This window comes from Camelus bactrianus, chromosome 35 (assembly GCF_048773025.1).
Source record: "Camelus bactrianus isolate YW-2024 breed Bactrian camel chromosome 35, ASM4877302v1, whole genome shotgun sequence".
Taxonomy (NCBI): Eukaryota; Metazoa; Chordata; class Mammalia; order Artiodactyla; family Camelidae; genus Camelus; species Camelus bactrianus.
In genome coordinates, this window is record NC_133573.1 from 23,684,666 (window position 1) to 23,699,584 (window position 14,919).

General features: G+C 37.4%; 1 protein-coding gene across 4 annotated transcripts in view; it reads right to left on the reverse strand.

Annotated features, from left to right (window-relative positions):
* UPF2 (UPF2 regulator of nonsense mediated mRNA decay) overlaps positions 1-14,919 on the reverse strand; it is an 85,896-nt gene that overhangs the window by 21,959 nt on the left and 49,018 nt on the right. For all 4 annotated transcript variants that reach the window (XM_074358404.1, XM_074358403.1, XM_074358402.1 and 1 more), the window contains 5 exons: positions 11,064-11,249; positions 8,973-9,176; positions 8,083-8,358; positions 5,716-5,899; positions 928-1,067 (listed from right to left, as the gene is read on the reverse strand). In XM_074358404.1, the coding sequence (XP_074214505.1) occupies positions 928-1,067; positions 5,716-5,899; positions 8,083-8,358; positions 8,973-9,176; positions 11,064-11,249 (990 nt within the window). The remainder of the gene's footprint in view (positions 1-927; positions 1,068-5,715; positions 5,900-8,082; positions 8,359-8,972; positions 9,177-11,063; positions 11,250-14,919) is intronic.

Genomic DNA, 14,919 nt, shown 5'->3' on the forward strand with positions numbered 1-14,919 from the left:
CTATTAGGTTGAACCATGTGAAAATGACTTTCTGGTAGGTCCAAAATGGTAGAAGAGTCATTTCACATGGTTTGGCCCAGCAGAGTTGTAAAAACAAAAGGGCTCATCAATGATTACGGTACATGATTTTCAGATTTCATATGCCATTAGATTTGGGAAAAATAAAGTGATTAATATCTAATCAGTAATTTTTTCATAAAACATGTAAATTAAAAAATCCAAATTCTAAAGTGGTATTAAGATACACAGCAGATCAATGTTTTCTTCAAATTGCTTATTAAATAGAAATCCTAACTATAATGATAAATATACGTCATCGTACATTTAGGTAAACCCATACACGGCACCACCAAGAGTAAACTGTAATATAAACAGGGGATTCTGGGTAATTACAATGTAGGTTCATCAACTGTAACAAATGCATCACTTTGGTGGGGGATGCTGATAATGGGGGACAGGCTGTGTGACTGAGGAGGAACAGGCGGTATACGGGAAATCTCTGCATCTTCCCCTCAATTTTGCAGTGAATCTAAAGCTGCTCTAAAAAAAGGTCTTAATAATAGTAATTTGGGGGTAGGGAGGGTATAGCTCAGTGGTAGACCGTATGCTTAGCATGCATGAGGTCCTGGGTTCAATCCCCAGTACCTCTGTTAAAAGAAAGAAAGAAAAAAAAAATCTAATTACCTTCTACCCAAGGGGAAAATAATAATAATAATAGTAATTTTTTAAAAATCCTATGATCAGCATTTTCTTATTTAAAAAACCTCTTAATTAATCAGGGTTTTATAATAGGCCTATACTAGTAGTTATATTTACTCTAATAAAACTAAGGGAGAGATCTTAATTTATACATTAAAGAAAACCTTGGCTCATAGAATCAAAGCACTTGTACACAAGTACCGATCTGCTATAAATAAAAGTCATCACCTCTTCTTCTGGTTCATTGACTTCACTTTCATTTCCAGATTGTTCTTCTGTTTCAGCTCCTCCTTCTTCTTCTTCTTCATCCTCTTCAAGATTTTCTCCTTCTGGCATAGAGTCTTTTGAGTCTTTGTCATTTACTAGGCCTTGAGGAGAAAATGGAAAAACACATTAAAAAAAAAGACAAAGGCAAGTTTTCCCCAGTGACTATTATACCAAGTCATTTAAAGTACATATTAAGTAAGAAAACTCAACAGCCATGTTCTCAGAATAATAAAATAACAGAATTCAAAACTATTTTGAGAAATATTTTAAAAACTACATAGGTAGACCTTCATTTCAACAAAGGAGCACTGATACATTTCTTAACCACTAAAAAAAAAAGTTTTTCTTTTCTCAGAGCTTCAAATTGTTTACCTCAGTCTCAGATGTACGAAGGCGAACAGTAGCAGCACTTAATGTGCAGCCTCAGCCACATAAATAAAACGAAGCCCTGGTCACACCTTTTATCAAATGCTATTTCAACAATCTCTAAAAACTCAAAGACATCGTTATGTCACTTTAATGGAGAAATCACATTTGGCTGTCAATTTGAATGTCTGCAAATTAAGACCGAGGGAAGGAGGCAGACGAGCAGCTGTGTCACCCCAGATCTTCTTCCTTCCTTCAGTAACAGCGTTTTCCTCCAAACGGAACTCCCCGGCTAGCACCTGCTTCCACCTCCCCTCGTTCATCCACATTTCACTGCCGAGTCAATTCTTTATCACCACGAATTCCAAGCTACTCTCCCACTTTCAAGATGCACATAACATGGCCTCATCTGATCCGACTTTCCCCTACACTCCCTAAGCCTAAGCCTTGTCCTGTAGCTGGGTCAGACTCTTCCCTGTCATAAAGCACACTAATCTTGGGATCTTGCTCAATACACTTCTCAATATAGAATATCCTTCAATATGCACTTTCAAATCGTATACAATCTTGAACTTCAGTTTTACCTCCTGCACAAACTCACTGAGTATTACTTTTTCTCCTACTTGCTCCTGAGCGCTTGGAGAACTGATTACAGTTTACACTTAAGGATACACCATGTAATCGTTTTTCTAATGATTTCAATACACGTTACATCAGGTTGTAAGACCCTTGAGAACACAAAACTTCTTTTAAATATTCAGAACTTACTAGAGGCCATATATTGATAAATACACAGTAGGTGTTTAGTAAATACTTGTTTATTTATAGAATCTTAGACAATTAGAGCAGACAGAAATTTTAGTGATGATGTGACTTATTACCCCTTTGATTTTTATGAGGTATACTGAAGCCCAGAAAGTCTGAATAACTAACACAACCAACAAAAGCAAAAAATGACTCTAGTGTCTTAAGTCTAAGCAATTAAGAACCGACAAAAATACAGACGCAGAGTGATTAAAATAGGTACCTTTAAGTTTGGAGATTTAAAAAAAATGAGAAAAGATGAATGAAGCTCAGAGAGATCTATTTTAAAAGGAAAATAATACTGAGGAGAAAAGCTGCTATCTCAGATTGAGACTCCATTAACTTACTATATTTTTTAATACAGGTTTTCAGAAGCAAAATATTGGGCTGTTATTCACATTATCAAAGGCAAAAAATTTACTTAAAGTCAGGATCGTACATATCTAAGCATTCTCAATAAAAATACCACAGTGCTGATAAACTCACATGGCCTAATATATCACTATACCCTTTTTTACAGCCACTTAAAAATATGTATCATGGGAAGAACTGATGGATAAGTAGCTCTATTTTGATAGCCATACTTCTAATTTGTAAGGAAAATACATACTATTTCTAACACACTTTCATGTGCATTGCAAGTTAGTTTCAAAAACAGTTCATATATTTTGCATTTGCTAAACTGTATAATAAACCATTCACTTGCTGACCTCTGGGACAGTGTCAATCTGAAATAAACAATGCAGATAAAAATGTACATATAAAGGATAGAGGGTTAACAACATGCAAAATCCAGACAATAAAATATTTAAAATGTGTTTCAGAATGAAGTGTCCTTGGAGACCAAAATCAATTACCGTTCTCTTGATTTTGAGCTGCTTGGTGCCTCGGTTTTCCTACTCATAACAGACAGAGTAACAATTGTCATACTTCCTTTCAGATAGCTTTTATTTACATTTCTCTGTTCACTAGAAATTTTGACTATTTCCCCCACATACTTCATAGTGAGAAAGAGCACAGTCTTTGAATTCTAGTTCGATCGGTTAACCCAGTGTTTTAATTCGGGCTTTACATAATTCACCTGTCAAATATGAGCAACATTACCTGCCACTTTAATTTTGGCAGACAGCCAATACTCAATAAAAATACCAACTCTTCCCGTCCTCCCTCATCTGATTATGTCATGTTCACTTATCTATTGGGTGTTCTATTTATGACCAATTGGTCTGTGCTCTTTATGCAAGTGAAAATATCCTGGCACAGAAAGTGTTTTCACTTCAATTCTGGTTATTTTTTTCCACTGTACAAAAGTTTTAAACACCCAAATCAGCCTACGTATGTGTGCTTTCTTCTACCGTTTTAAAATTTAGGAAAATTAATGCCTCTTCAAATATTTGATGATTAGATACACTTTTAACTTGCAAACAATAAATATTTAACTCTTTTCTCCATCTGGAGTTTGATGATGTAAGATGTGGCTGTATATCAACTTCCCTTGAAATGCTAACCTGTTGCCCTCATCCTGTTATTAAGATTCCTATTTCATCATATACTACATTGCTTTGGATTTAACTGGGGCAAATTCTGAGCCTTTTATTCTACTGATTTTATTTCTAATTTATGAAATACACTCTTCTGCTTTAAAATGTAATTTATTCATATGACTTCTTTTTTCACTTCTATTCCCCCATTTTTGTTCCTTATATTATAATATAATCTAGAGCCTCCAAACTAGAATTAAATTACATTGCCTATTATCATTTTGGCTTTGTTCTTAAATTTAAAGAGAATGTCTTAGAGCCAGTAATTCCATCTATCCTGAGAAAACCAAGATACACAAAAAATATCATCATAACGTTATTTTTAGTGATGCAAAATTGGAATAACCTAAGTGTCAAACAACAGAACTAACACATTCATACAAAAGAATATAGCCAGTTTTTTTAAAAAGATTTAGAAAAATGCATCATGTCAGGAAAAAATTTTATTAAATAGAAAAAAAATCCAGTTATAAAACTGCAAACATGTGGGAAAAACTTTTTAACAGAAGAACATTTATCAAAATGTTAACACATGATTATCCTTGTATATGAAATATCAGAGATTTTTGTTTTCTTGGCATTTTTCAAAATTTCTACCATGAACACCTTACTACTTATAATAATACTAAAAAGGTTTAAAAATATAAGAAAAAATTTTTTAGAGCTTTCCCATTATGTTAGCATTGGGTTGCTATAAAATTAAAAAGATAATGAATTTGCAAGTGCTTGAGAAAAAAACTACCAAAGATGCTATATTATCTTACGGTTTATCAACAGAAAATAGATTTAATATAATTTATTCATACATGTCTTCTCTCTGATAATTAGACTCTAAAACAGAAGGAAAATGGGACGACTTGGGAGCATATTGATTCTAGCTGCCACCATCTTTAGAGTTGCATTCGCAAATGGTGACCTGTTTTTTTTCTTTCCAGGTTCTAAACAAGGACAGACTCCTCAAAAGGAGCCTTAAGTCCTTTAACTCTTCACTCTATAGAGGATAAAGTGTACTGCTCTCTCGACTGCTACCAAACTGGGTGTCAAACTAGTATTTCCTCATGCCCATTATACAGAGAGTGCCGTTCATAGAGGTTTTGGGGAAACAAGACTAAGACTCAACTATTTTAAAGTATATACAGTAAATGAAGTAAGTAAGTAGATAAATAAACACTCTGCTTGAAATAACCATTTTATACAATTAGAAATCTGAACAGGAAAAGAAAGTACATAACGGGACAAAGTTCAAAGAACAAAAAGAACTGCGTATGTCTCTATGGGTTGCACAATCAGAAGTGCCTTTGAAAATAACACTCAAATAGACAACAGCAATCGTATTCTCCAGGAGAGGATTTACTTTTGGAGAAAGAAACCCTATTAATATGCTGGATATAATATGAAATAGTAGTTTTAGAGGAAAAGAATCACCAATGCCTTTGTCATGAAAAGTGGTTTTTCAGATATGCAACATAGTAAATTTATACAATTAGTATAACTGGTCAAGGTATGAATCTCCTAATAATCTCGTAATAAAATGCTAGCTCATAGGATGAAACATGTCACTCTGAAATGACTGCAATACAACATGCTAAGAACTGTCAGCAGAGCAAACCAGACTGACAAGGCCCCACCGTGTTCCAGTTACTTCCACTGGCAAGGCTAGTCCGCTCCTCAGTCCCTGTGGAAGCCGTTCAAATGCTAACTCTTCCTCCAGAACGATCTCAGACGGATACTGAGAAAGCAACCAGACCAATCCTCCTGTAGCGTGTTTCTCGCGTTTTTCTAGTCCTTAGAAATGAGACAACTCCCCCACTATCGTCTGCTTCAAGTCTTACATGATTGTTTTTGGCCAATTTGGGATTATTTAATGAAACCAAGAAGTACGCCACCCAGGTCTCACCTAACACTATTACGTAACACTCAACATCAAAAAATAGAAAGTATACAAAAGTGAATGCTAACGAGAAACATTATAAAGCAAATTCTAACAACAATCTGCCAAATACCATCTTTATTTTTCTCTCTGTAGTTAATTGCTTACCTAGTTTTATTAAGAATTCTCGTTCCAAGTCGTGTACCTGCCTGATGGATTCTTCCAGAGAATTACAGAGTTTGATCTTTGGTCTTAGCAGTTCTAGGGTGTCACTGATCATGTAATCTATGTCAATAGGAAATGGATGATCTTTTGTCCAAACCTCCAAACTTTTCTTCCACCAAACATAACGCTGATAACAAATGAAAAATAAATTTAGCTATAAGAAATTTGTAACAAAATATTTTAAAGTAATAATCTGTATTGTGACATCACCTAGTTATATGTAATAACTAAGCTAGAGTTGTACCAGACACCTACCACTTTTATTAGTGGTCCACAGCAATGATCCTAGGCCATTTATTCCCCTCCATCTATGTAGTTTCTAAGCCATTTGGTGACTTTGTATTTTTTATTATAATGGTCATTATCTTTTTACAAAGGCAAGGAAAAACTATAAATAAATAAAACACCAAATAAATTTTTAGGTTCCGAAAACAGAAACTCTACTCCCAAATAGAGTTTAAATATTTAACAGCAACAAAAAAACCTAATTCAAGGCCATGGTTTTGATAAATTTTAATTATTTTCTCTATACTACCTGCTTTGATTTTTTTAAAGGGTCAATTAAAGTATCTGAAGACAGGTTCCTGAATACATAAAAATCAGTAACCAACAAGCGTTTATTAAACATCTACTGTGTATATGGCACTGTTTAGATACTCTCCCTCTCTTCTCCAGGCCTGGTTCCTTCGATCTATTTCACAAGTTTACCTTAACTAAAAAAGCACAACCCAAGAATTTACTTGCATATAACCAAGTGTTGCTCTGGGTGTTTAATCGTCCTCTCCAGTTTTTTCTAGGTCCTTGCTACTCAAAGTATGGGAACCGGGAGCTTGTTAGACATACAGAATCTTAGGCCCCCACCCTAGACCATAGTCTGCATTTTACAATATACCCAGGCGATGTGCATGCACACTGAAGTTTAGAAGCACCACTGCAGGTGATCCTTTCTATCTGCCTTCTGATACTTAACTGGACACTCTCTGTTACAGGCAGAACACACTGACCACATCTCCCAGACCTCACTCCTTACTCCCATGCCCTTGGTACATCCCTGTTACACGTTCCTGCCTATTAGTGTGGAAAATACTTTTGTCTCCTCTGCTTCTGCATATTTCTGAGTGGCTCTTTACTCTGCCTGAGGGATCTGCAAAAATGTCATAGGAAGTGCAAATAAGAATACTTTCCTGAAAGGGATTCTGCTTTGGATGCTGATAGTTACAGCTGACATTTGCCAGCAAAATTGTGGTTTTCAATACAGGCAGAGTCGAGCTTAAGGCTGTCCTTACATGCAACAGGGATCAAATCTGGAAAACCCCTCCCCATTTTTGGCTCATCAATTCAGAAAATAGGGAGTAACAAGCTGTCCTCTAATGCAAAAGTACAGTGGTAAGAAAAAGTTAAACAGCTCTTCGCCAAATAATTACCCCTACTTAACAACAGCTAGTACGTGGATATATATTTGATACCTTGTTATACTTTTAAATTTATTTTCTTCAACAATGGATAAATGAAAACAATACTAACAATAGATTATATAGAAAGGAATGATCAAAAAGAATTGCATGGTACCAGTGGTACTGTATTTCAGTAACATCTGGAGAATTCAACAGTAAGATGGTTCCCCTAATTAGTACATATAATATTGCATTTTATGGGAAATAGTGATTAGGTTTCAAACAACCAACCCACAAGCTAACATTTGGAACTCCAACTGTTGCAGAAATGTCTCTATATTTGTATCTGAATTTAGTTTATACTGCACTTGCCCTAAATCACAAGTTTACATGAGCAACCTAAATTAAGATAGGAAACACAGAATCCAAGAATTTAGCAATGAATGAACAAATAATTCTTTCAGCATTAAAAATAACGTTTTCCCCAAAATGATGGAGGATTTTACTAAAAAAAAAAAAAATCATTTAGAAACAAGAACTTTAGATGTAAAACCAGAACACAGATGAGAAGAATGTTATCAAATGGATAAATATTACAAGTAATTAAATTCATAATACTGTACCAAATACCAAATAATCTATACTATACCAAATTTATAAACTGTACCAAAATAATTCTCAAAATTAATGATCAATAATTACCATTCATAACAGTTAAAACATTATCACAATCTTTATATGATAGAATTCATCATATATTTTTAAAATCTCTAAAGCATTCTTGCAGGAAAAATTAATCTAACTATGAACATATCTTATGCATGATATATAAATGCTTCAGCATTTCTTCTCTAGTATTTCTGTAACACAAGCAATGCATTAAATGATGCCCCACTGCATATTTCAATTTATATACCTGAAAATACACAAGGAAGCAATCGAGTTTTCTTTTACTGGAACCTCTGTCAAAGTACTGGCCGCAGGTATCCAAAATAGTGCACACTAGTCTAATCCTGAAAAGGTGCTCGGGAGGGTCCAGGGAACTTGGAGAACCATCAGAGTTAACACCAAATGAAGTAAAAGAATAAAGAGTTCTAAAAATAACAGCCGATTCCACCATTCGGTAATTATAAAGTTCTCCTAAGAATTTGGCACTGCTGATACGTCTCTGATTAAATTTAGGTTGATTAACCTAAAGGGGGAAGAGAAACAGACACACAAACAAACAGCAGGTTTCCATTAAAGAACAGTACTGTGTTTGAGAAAAGGTAAAATCCCCTCTGTCACTCGACAATCTCACTCACTGAACAGAGTTAGAAGAATGGGGTCTTCCCTTCTTTTCTAACAAGGTGGTCCCTTTGGGGTGTACTTTTTCTCTCCAGAAAATGGCTATCTTTAAAATGTTTCAATAAAAAGGACATGTTAAATATTAAATTTAGTATTCAGTCGTCATTAAATGAATTAATAGTTTATAAAACAGTTGAAAAGTAACCCTCCCCGTCAGCCCTCCATAACATGTTTTCTCCATCATCCATGAATTACGGAGCAGTGAGCCCACAGAGAGGGAGCTGCGTACAGAAATCCTTAGCAAATGATTGTCAACCAGCCTAATGACAGCCTGAGAGGCTAGAAAAATCTGAAAAACAGGGCTTATCAAGAAACCACCGTCTCCAAATAAGTAACAGTAAATAATACCACATGGGGAAGGAAAGTTTCCAAATTCTTATTTTTCAGTAACAGGATTTAGAAGTTGTTCAAATTCTCCACAAACTCCAATTTGGTAACTTTAAAGAAAGTCTCTGTTACCTCCATTCCTAATCGGATGTCTTCTAAAACTCCATCTACGACATGGATTCCAACATCCTCCTGGTAGAGCACGAGCCCTGCTAGGAGGTTGGCCACACAATGAATGCTGTTGTATTTCACGTTCCAGATGTTTATCATACAGCAAATGACATAGTCTTTTACTTCTTGGTCCTGCCAGGGCAACTTTCGCATCTGTCTCAAAACCTAAACAAGGAGAATTGTGTTTAAATTACTAAGATAAACACACAGGAGTTTATCTTACACATACCCAACAATACAGATACTTTATGATGACTGTGCAGTCACAGAATTTATGAAATGTTTTCTCTAACTGCATTTTAGAGACTATCAGCCTCTTCATTTTTAGACACGGGAAAATGAGATTTTTCTAATTATTGGCAAAATGTATTCACATGTCCCCTGTATCTTTCTGTAATGCCCTCAAATTTCCTAGAGTTTCCATGTCTTCAATCAAGCCAATGGTATACACTCACATACTCAGGTCACTGTACAAAATACTCAAGGTTTAACAAAAATGTTTTCTTTTGTGCGTGATTTGATGTAAATAATCTCAGACACTTCTTTTTATAGATGAAAAAATTTCCAATTAAGAAAATAAACCCAAGGTAAACTGGGTAAAAGGTCACTTAAGATGGAGGACACGACATCAAGACTGACATCACACAGCATCTCTTTTCCTCACATGTAAAAGGGGGATGACAGGCCCCTACTTCACAGTCTGTTGCAAGGGTCACAACGTAGAGCGCGTCAAGTGCACAGGGGAGTGTCACAGTACACGCACCCCAGTTAAGTCAGCTATTGCTATTTCAAAAATGCTACTGGTAATGAGATGATCAGCAGAGCTTACTTGTCAAGTTCTAACCCATCTGTATCCTGAAAGCAAACGGGTACCACAGCAGACTACAGAGTAGTCCTCTCACCTCTACTCTATGCCCACAATCCATCTTTCAAACTAAATAGATCAGCTTCACTGGAAATGTTAATGTCATGTCAACTGCATAAGCATGCCATACTTTTCAAACTTCCAGCCAATTCTGAAATAGCTTTCCAAATCCTGCTGTTTTAAATGACTACTATGTCTGGCTCTCTAAAGTTGGCTTCAATTTTCAAAGTTGCACTATCATGCCTCATCACCTTCCACTCCATCTACGTATAATACATGTATTATTCCATGCCTTTATCCTCCCCACAGGTTTTAGCTGTCCAAAAGTTAATTGGCTTTATTTTTTTTTCCTGAAAAAAGTTCCATACCGTATTGTTTTAACTAGCAGGGTTAACCAAATGTTTTGTTTGACACATCTTACTTAAAAAAATGAAGGTTCTAACAACATAACTACAATAACTAAGGTAATATGTCAGTGGTTCTTAACCTTTTCTGGAAACTGACCCCTGCTGAGAATCTAAAGAAAGCTACAGCCCTTCGTCCAGAAAACTACACAGGCCCAAAGGTTCAAAATTATTAAGTTTCAGAAGGTTACAGGCCTCCTAAAACCCACTGAAGGTTCAGAACCCTTGAACTGAAGCAAAATATTTGAAGGCAAATTCATAGGATATCAGAGACAAAGTAACAGTTTCAAACATACACAGCATCAACGTTAGATTTAGAAGAAGAACCACTTTTATTAGAATAAGAAGTTATTATCATGAAAGGAAAACAAGACGTATGTTCCGTTTATTAAGCATCATCGTATGACTCTCTTCTTGGAATGACCTGTACACGATCAGTCACAGTGGAACTTGGGACCTAACCCCGCCTCTCCGAAATTCCACTCCTGGGGCTTTAACAGCTCTGCCTCAATTTCTCCATTTACAAAAGGTGAACAATGTGAGCTGTGTGTATTTCTTACCCTGTGGGGCACGGAAGCAACTCATAAACAGGCTGATGTAGGAAAACTGAAATGTATGTCCCTGGCCTAAAACACTCTGGGGCAGGACTAGAAGGAAAGGGCACTGCTCTCTGTGCTGTTATCATGAGGCTGGAACGGGGCTGACTTGGCTGGATGTTATGCAAGCTTAGCCCCACCACAAATCTCAAGCTGACTGTTGTTCTATGATTTCATCAGGATTTACCTTCTCAGTGGTAACCTTGGAGAGATCCTTGTACAGAAGTTTCCGGACATATTCCTGGAGAGGAGGACGCTTCTTTTTCACTGTTTTTTCAGCTGGGGGTGGGTTGCAGTAGTAATAGGCATTCTCGACCATTGTGACGTATCTCGCATCGAGATGCATGGCTTGTTTCTTTCTCATCATTTGTTCCTAAAATATGAAGTCTAAATTAGTCAAAATACTTTCATCCAAAGGTTTCTTTATTCCTACTTAAACTTCCATTCTCAGTGATAAGGTTTCAGGATAAAGGGCTAGAAAAGGGAAATAACAATCACTAGGTATTTCCAAGAGTGAGCAAGCAAACTAATTATGATGCCATTAATCATGTTTTTAGAAAAAATTTTAGTCCATGACTGCCTGGTCTTAGGCCTTGTCCAATAAAATACTGAGAGAACTTTGCTAAAAATGTAACTTTATGCAAAATTGTAACTCTACCAAATACATGAACTCCAAGTAAAACAATGCTTGTATATGAGTGACTGAAATTAAGGACTGAGAATACAAACGAAGGGGTGAACGCCTCTGGCTGTTCCACATACATCAGCTGAGAATAAATTCATCCTCAGAGCCCGTGCCATCCAGTGTCGCTCCAGGTAAACCCGAGGCATCTCTACAGAACACCCAAGCCCTCAGCATCAGCTTAGAGGAGGTGGTTAAAAGCACGTGTCTAATCAGTCATCACCCACTTCAGGTTTCTCAGCCTCAGCACCACTGACATTTTGGACCGGATAATCCTTTGGGTGGGGAGGGCAGCAGCGGGGGCAGGGGATCCACTACAGGGACGAATGAAGGCCAGGGAGGTGCCACTGGAAAGGTGCAAGATCAGCGCTAAGGGGCGGGGAGCGCGAGCTGACAACAGACTCTGCAGACCGCGGGACAAACGCTGGGTTTTAAGCATGAACAGGGAAACCACTGACGAGTTTCAGGCGGGCGCCTGACTGGGGCGGCGGGCGGAGACACGACTTCCCGTCTTGTAAACACGGCTGTGCAGGTTAAGCCCAGCCAGGTCAAGGGCTGCAGCATTTTCACTGCTGTAAACCCAGCACCTAAGACAGTGCCTGGCCTAGCACATGGGAGGCGTCCAATTATTAATACATGAATTTGTGAATAAACGGTGACGCTTTCAAAAAGAGAGAACAGCTCCCTATTGAACAGGGCTGGAGAAAATGCCCAATTGTCTAAGTTCTTTGAACAAAACATAATGCGTTACTTATCACTAGTACATATGTAATGGAGCTTTAAATCAACATTAGTTTCAACCTGTTATTTAGACTATTTTAGAATCATTTCCCCCAACAAACACACCAACTAATTTTAGCATTAGCTTAGAATAATTTTAAATGCAATTCAGTTAAAAGGTTACATGTGTTCCCAAACAAATACGGACATATTTTAGATTATCCTATAAGCATCCACGTGTCAAACCAAACTCATCATCTCTTTCCTCCCCCTATTCCCTCATCTCTGGCACCAGCATCTGCTCAGATGTCCACGTCAGAATCTTGGGTTTTACTTGAGGGCACTTTCTCTTCCTCACCCCTTATATCTCACCACCAAGTCTCATCAGTTCTACTTACTAAAATTCTTCCTACAGCCAGTTATTGTTCCCCATTCCTCTCACCCTTACCTTTCCTTCACTGCTTTCCCCCTAGGGTTTGAAAACAGCCTTTTCCATCTGGCCTCAGCCACCTCAAGTATCTCCTCCACACTGATCTTTCTGAAAACATGAATCTAATCATACTTTTCCTATTTGCTTAAAATCCTTCAACATACTCGTTGCCATCAGGGGGAAACCCTAGTTTTTTAGCATGGTGCTCAGGGCTTCTCACGTGTAATCTAGTGTGTGCCTGCCTCTCTAGTCTTATCCATGGATGCTCAACTCAACGTGTCTCTCTTCTCTGCCTTTAAGACTCAGGCTAGTCTCTAAAATAAACACCATTTTCCCCAGGAAACCCTTCCTGATACACCAAGACTGGATTAAGCGTCTCCTCTACACATTATACCCTATGCTCACCCCTACTGCTCTGCTGCGTGTCCTCCCCATGTATTCCAATGGTCTATTTACTCATCTGTCTGGGTTATTGAACTGTAAGCTCCATGAGGGCAGGGGCTATCTTTTTCACGTTTATATCTGAAGGGTCTGACAGAAGGGTCTGCACTCAGTGAATACTGTGAAGCTGTTAGGGAAGAGCTTTCCTGACTCATTCCGTCTGGTTTAAGTACTCCCTCCCGAGACCATCACAGCCTCTGCAAACCTCTGTTTAAGCACTTACAACACTGCATTAGAATTAGCATTCAATACGGACCACTTTGAGGACAGCAGCTGTGTTTCATTTCTCTGTACTATCCCTCTCAACCAGCAGCAACACCCCTGCAGAACTCAGTGCCCAACACACAGGAGGAGCCCAAAACCATTAGATGATAAATAAACAAGGCTCCTACCCAGAAAGCAAAAAAAAAAAAACAAAAACAAAAAAAAACCAATGACAAAGGCTAGCTGCTTTTGCTATAAGAGAAGGAAAGATCCACTGAGCCAAGAAAACCGTTCGGGCAGGAAGGACCCTGGTCTTCAGCAATGCAATGTGCAGCCACACCACCACGGCCAGTAAACTTTCCCGAGTGAATAAATTAAACATAGAGAGTTCACTATTATAAATAAAATACAGTTTTCTTTAAAAAAAAAACTGAGCATTCCTGGCATCTGTATCATGTTTTCATACGTAGGGTCTCATTTAACCTCACCAGCTTGAGTTAGAGGAGGAAGAGTTTTACAATAAAATTCTGAACTTGGAGAAAACAAACTTATGGTTACCAGAGGGGAAAAGGAGTGGGGAAGGATAAATTGGAAGCTCAGGATTTGCAGATGTTAACTACTACAGGTAAGACAGACAAACAACAAGGTCCTACTGTACAGCACAGGGAACTATAGTCAATACCTCGTAATAGCCTATAATGAAAAAGAGTATAAAAAGAAATAAATATATATATATAAATGAATCATGCTGTACACCAGAAATTAAAACATTGTAAATTGACTATACTTCCATGAAAAAACAAAATAACAAAGGTCAAAGGCCAAACAAATGTATTTTGAACTTGGAATGCTGTTACATGAATCAGCGTAGAGAGAACGTGGAGATCAGTTCCACTTGATGGTCTCCACATTCATATTTCTGTTTATTAGAAGTAAATTCCCATGGTTTTGATTTTAAGTGTCATTGGCAGAGAAGTATGCAAGCTTACAAATAGATTCTAAAAGAACAGCGCACCTGCAGAAGTGATACAATCAGCACTTGTGTAAAAGCAACACTGAGGTGGTTCCTGACCCAGCGCTCCCTTTAACACCAACTCTCACCCCCACCGCACTCTCTCCCGCTCAAGGCTGCAGGCGAACACTTGGATATTATCAATAAGCATAATAACTTAACTCTTTAATAAACCTGATGGCCATTTTGGCACCCTAATTAGCTTAATGTCGTCTCCCCTAAACTAATTTTTCAAGCTTATATTTTATGTTTTTTTAATCAAAAACTTTAAGCTTTATAATTTACGTGCTTATGGCACAGTGACGATATACCAAGGACATCTGTAAAGACAGCTCTAACACAGCAGGATTTAGAGCAGCTGTTCACTCGCATCATCTGCCAAAAATTATTTGGGGCTGAACTTAATCCCGCCTTACAACAGTGTGAACTCAGCAGCAGCCAAATGAGAAAACTTCCTACAGCTCTCCAGGAACGGCTGGAGTTCTAGTTTAGGTAGAAACATGTTTAGATGGCAGGGCAAAATAACTGGCACTGGTCCAAATGTTTAACCCCTG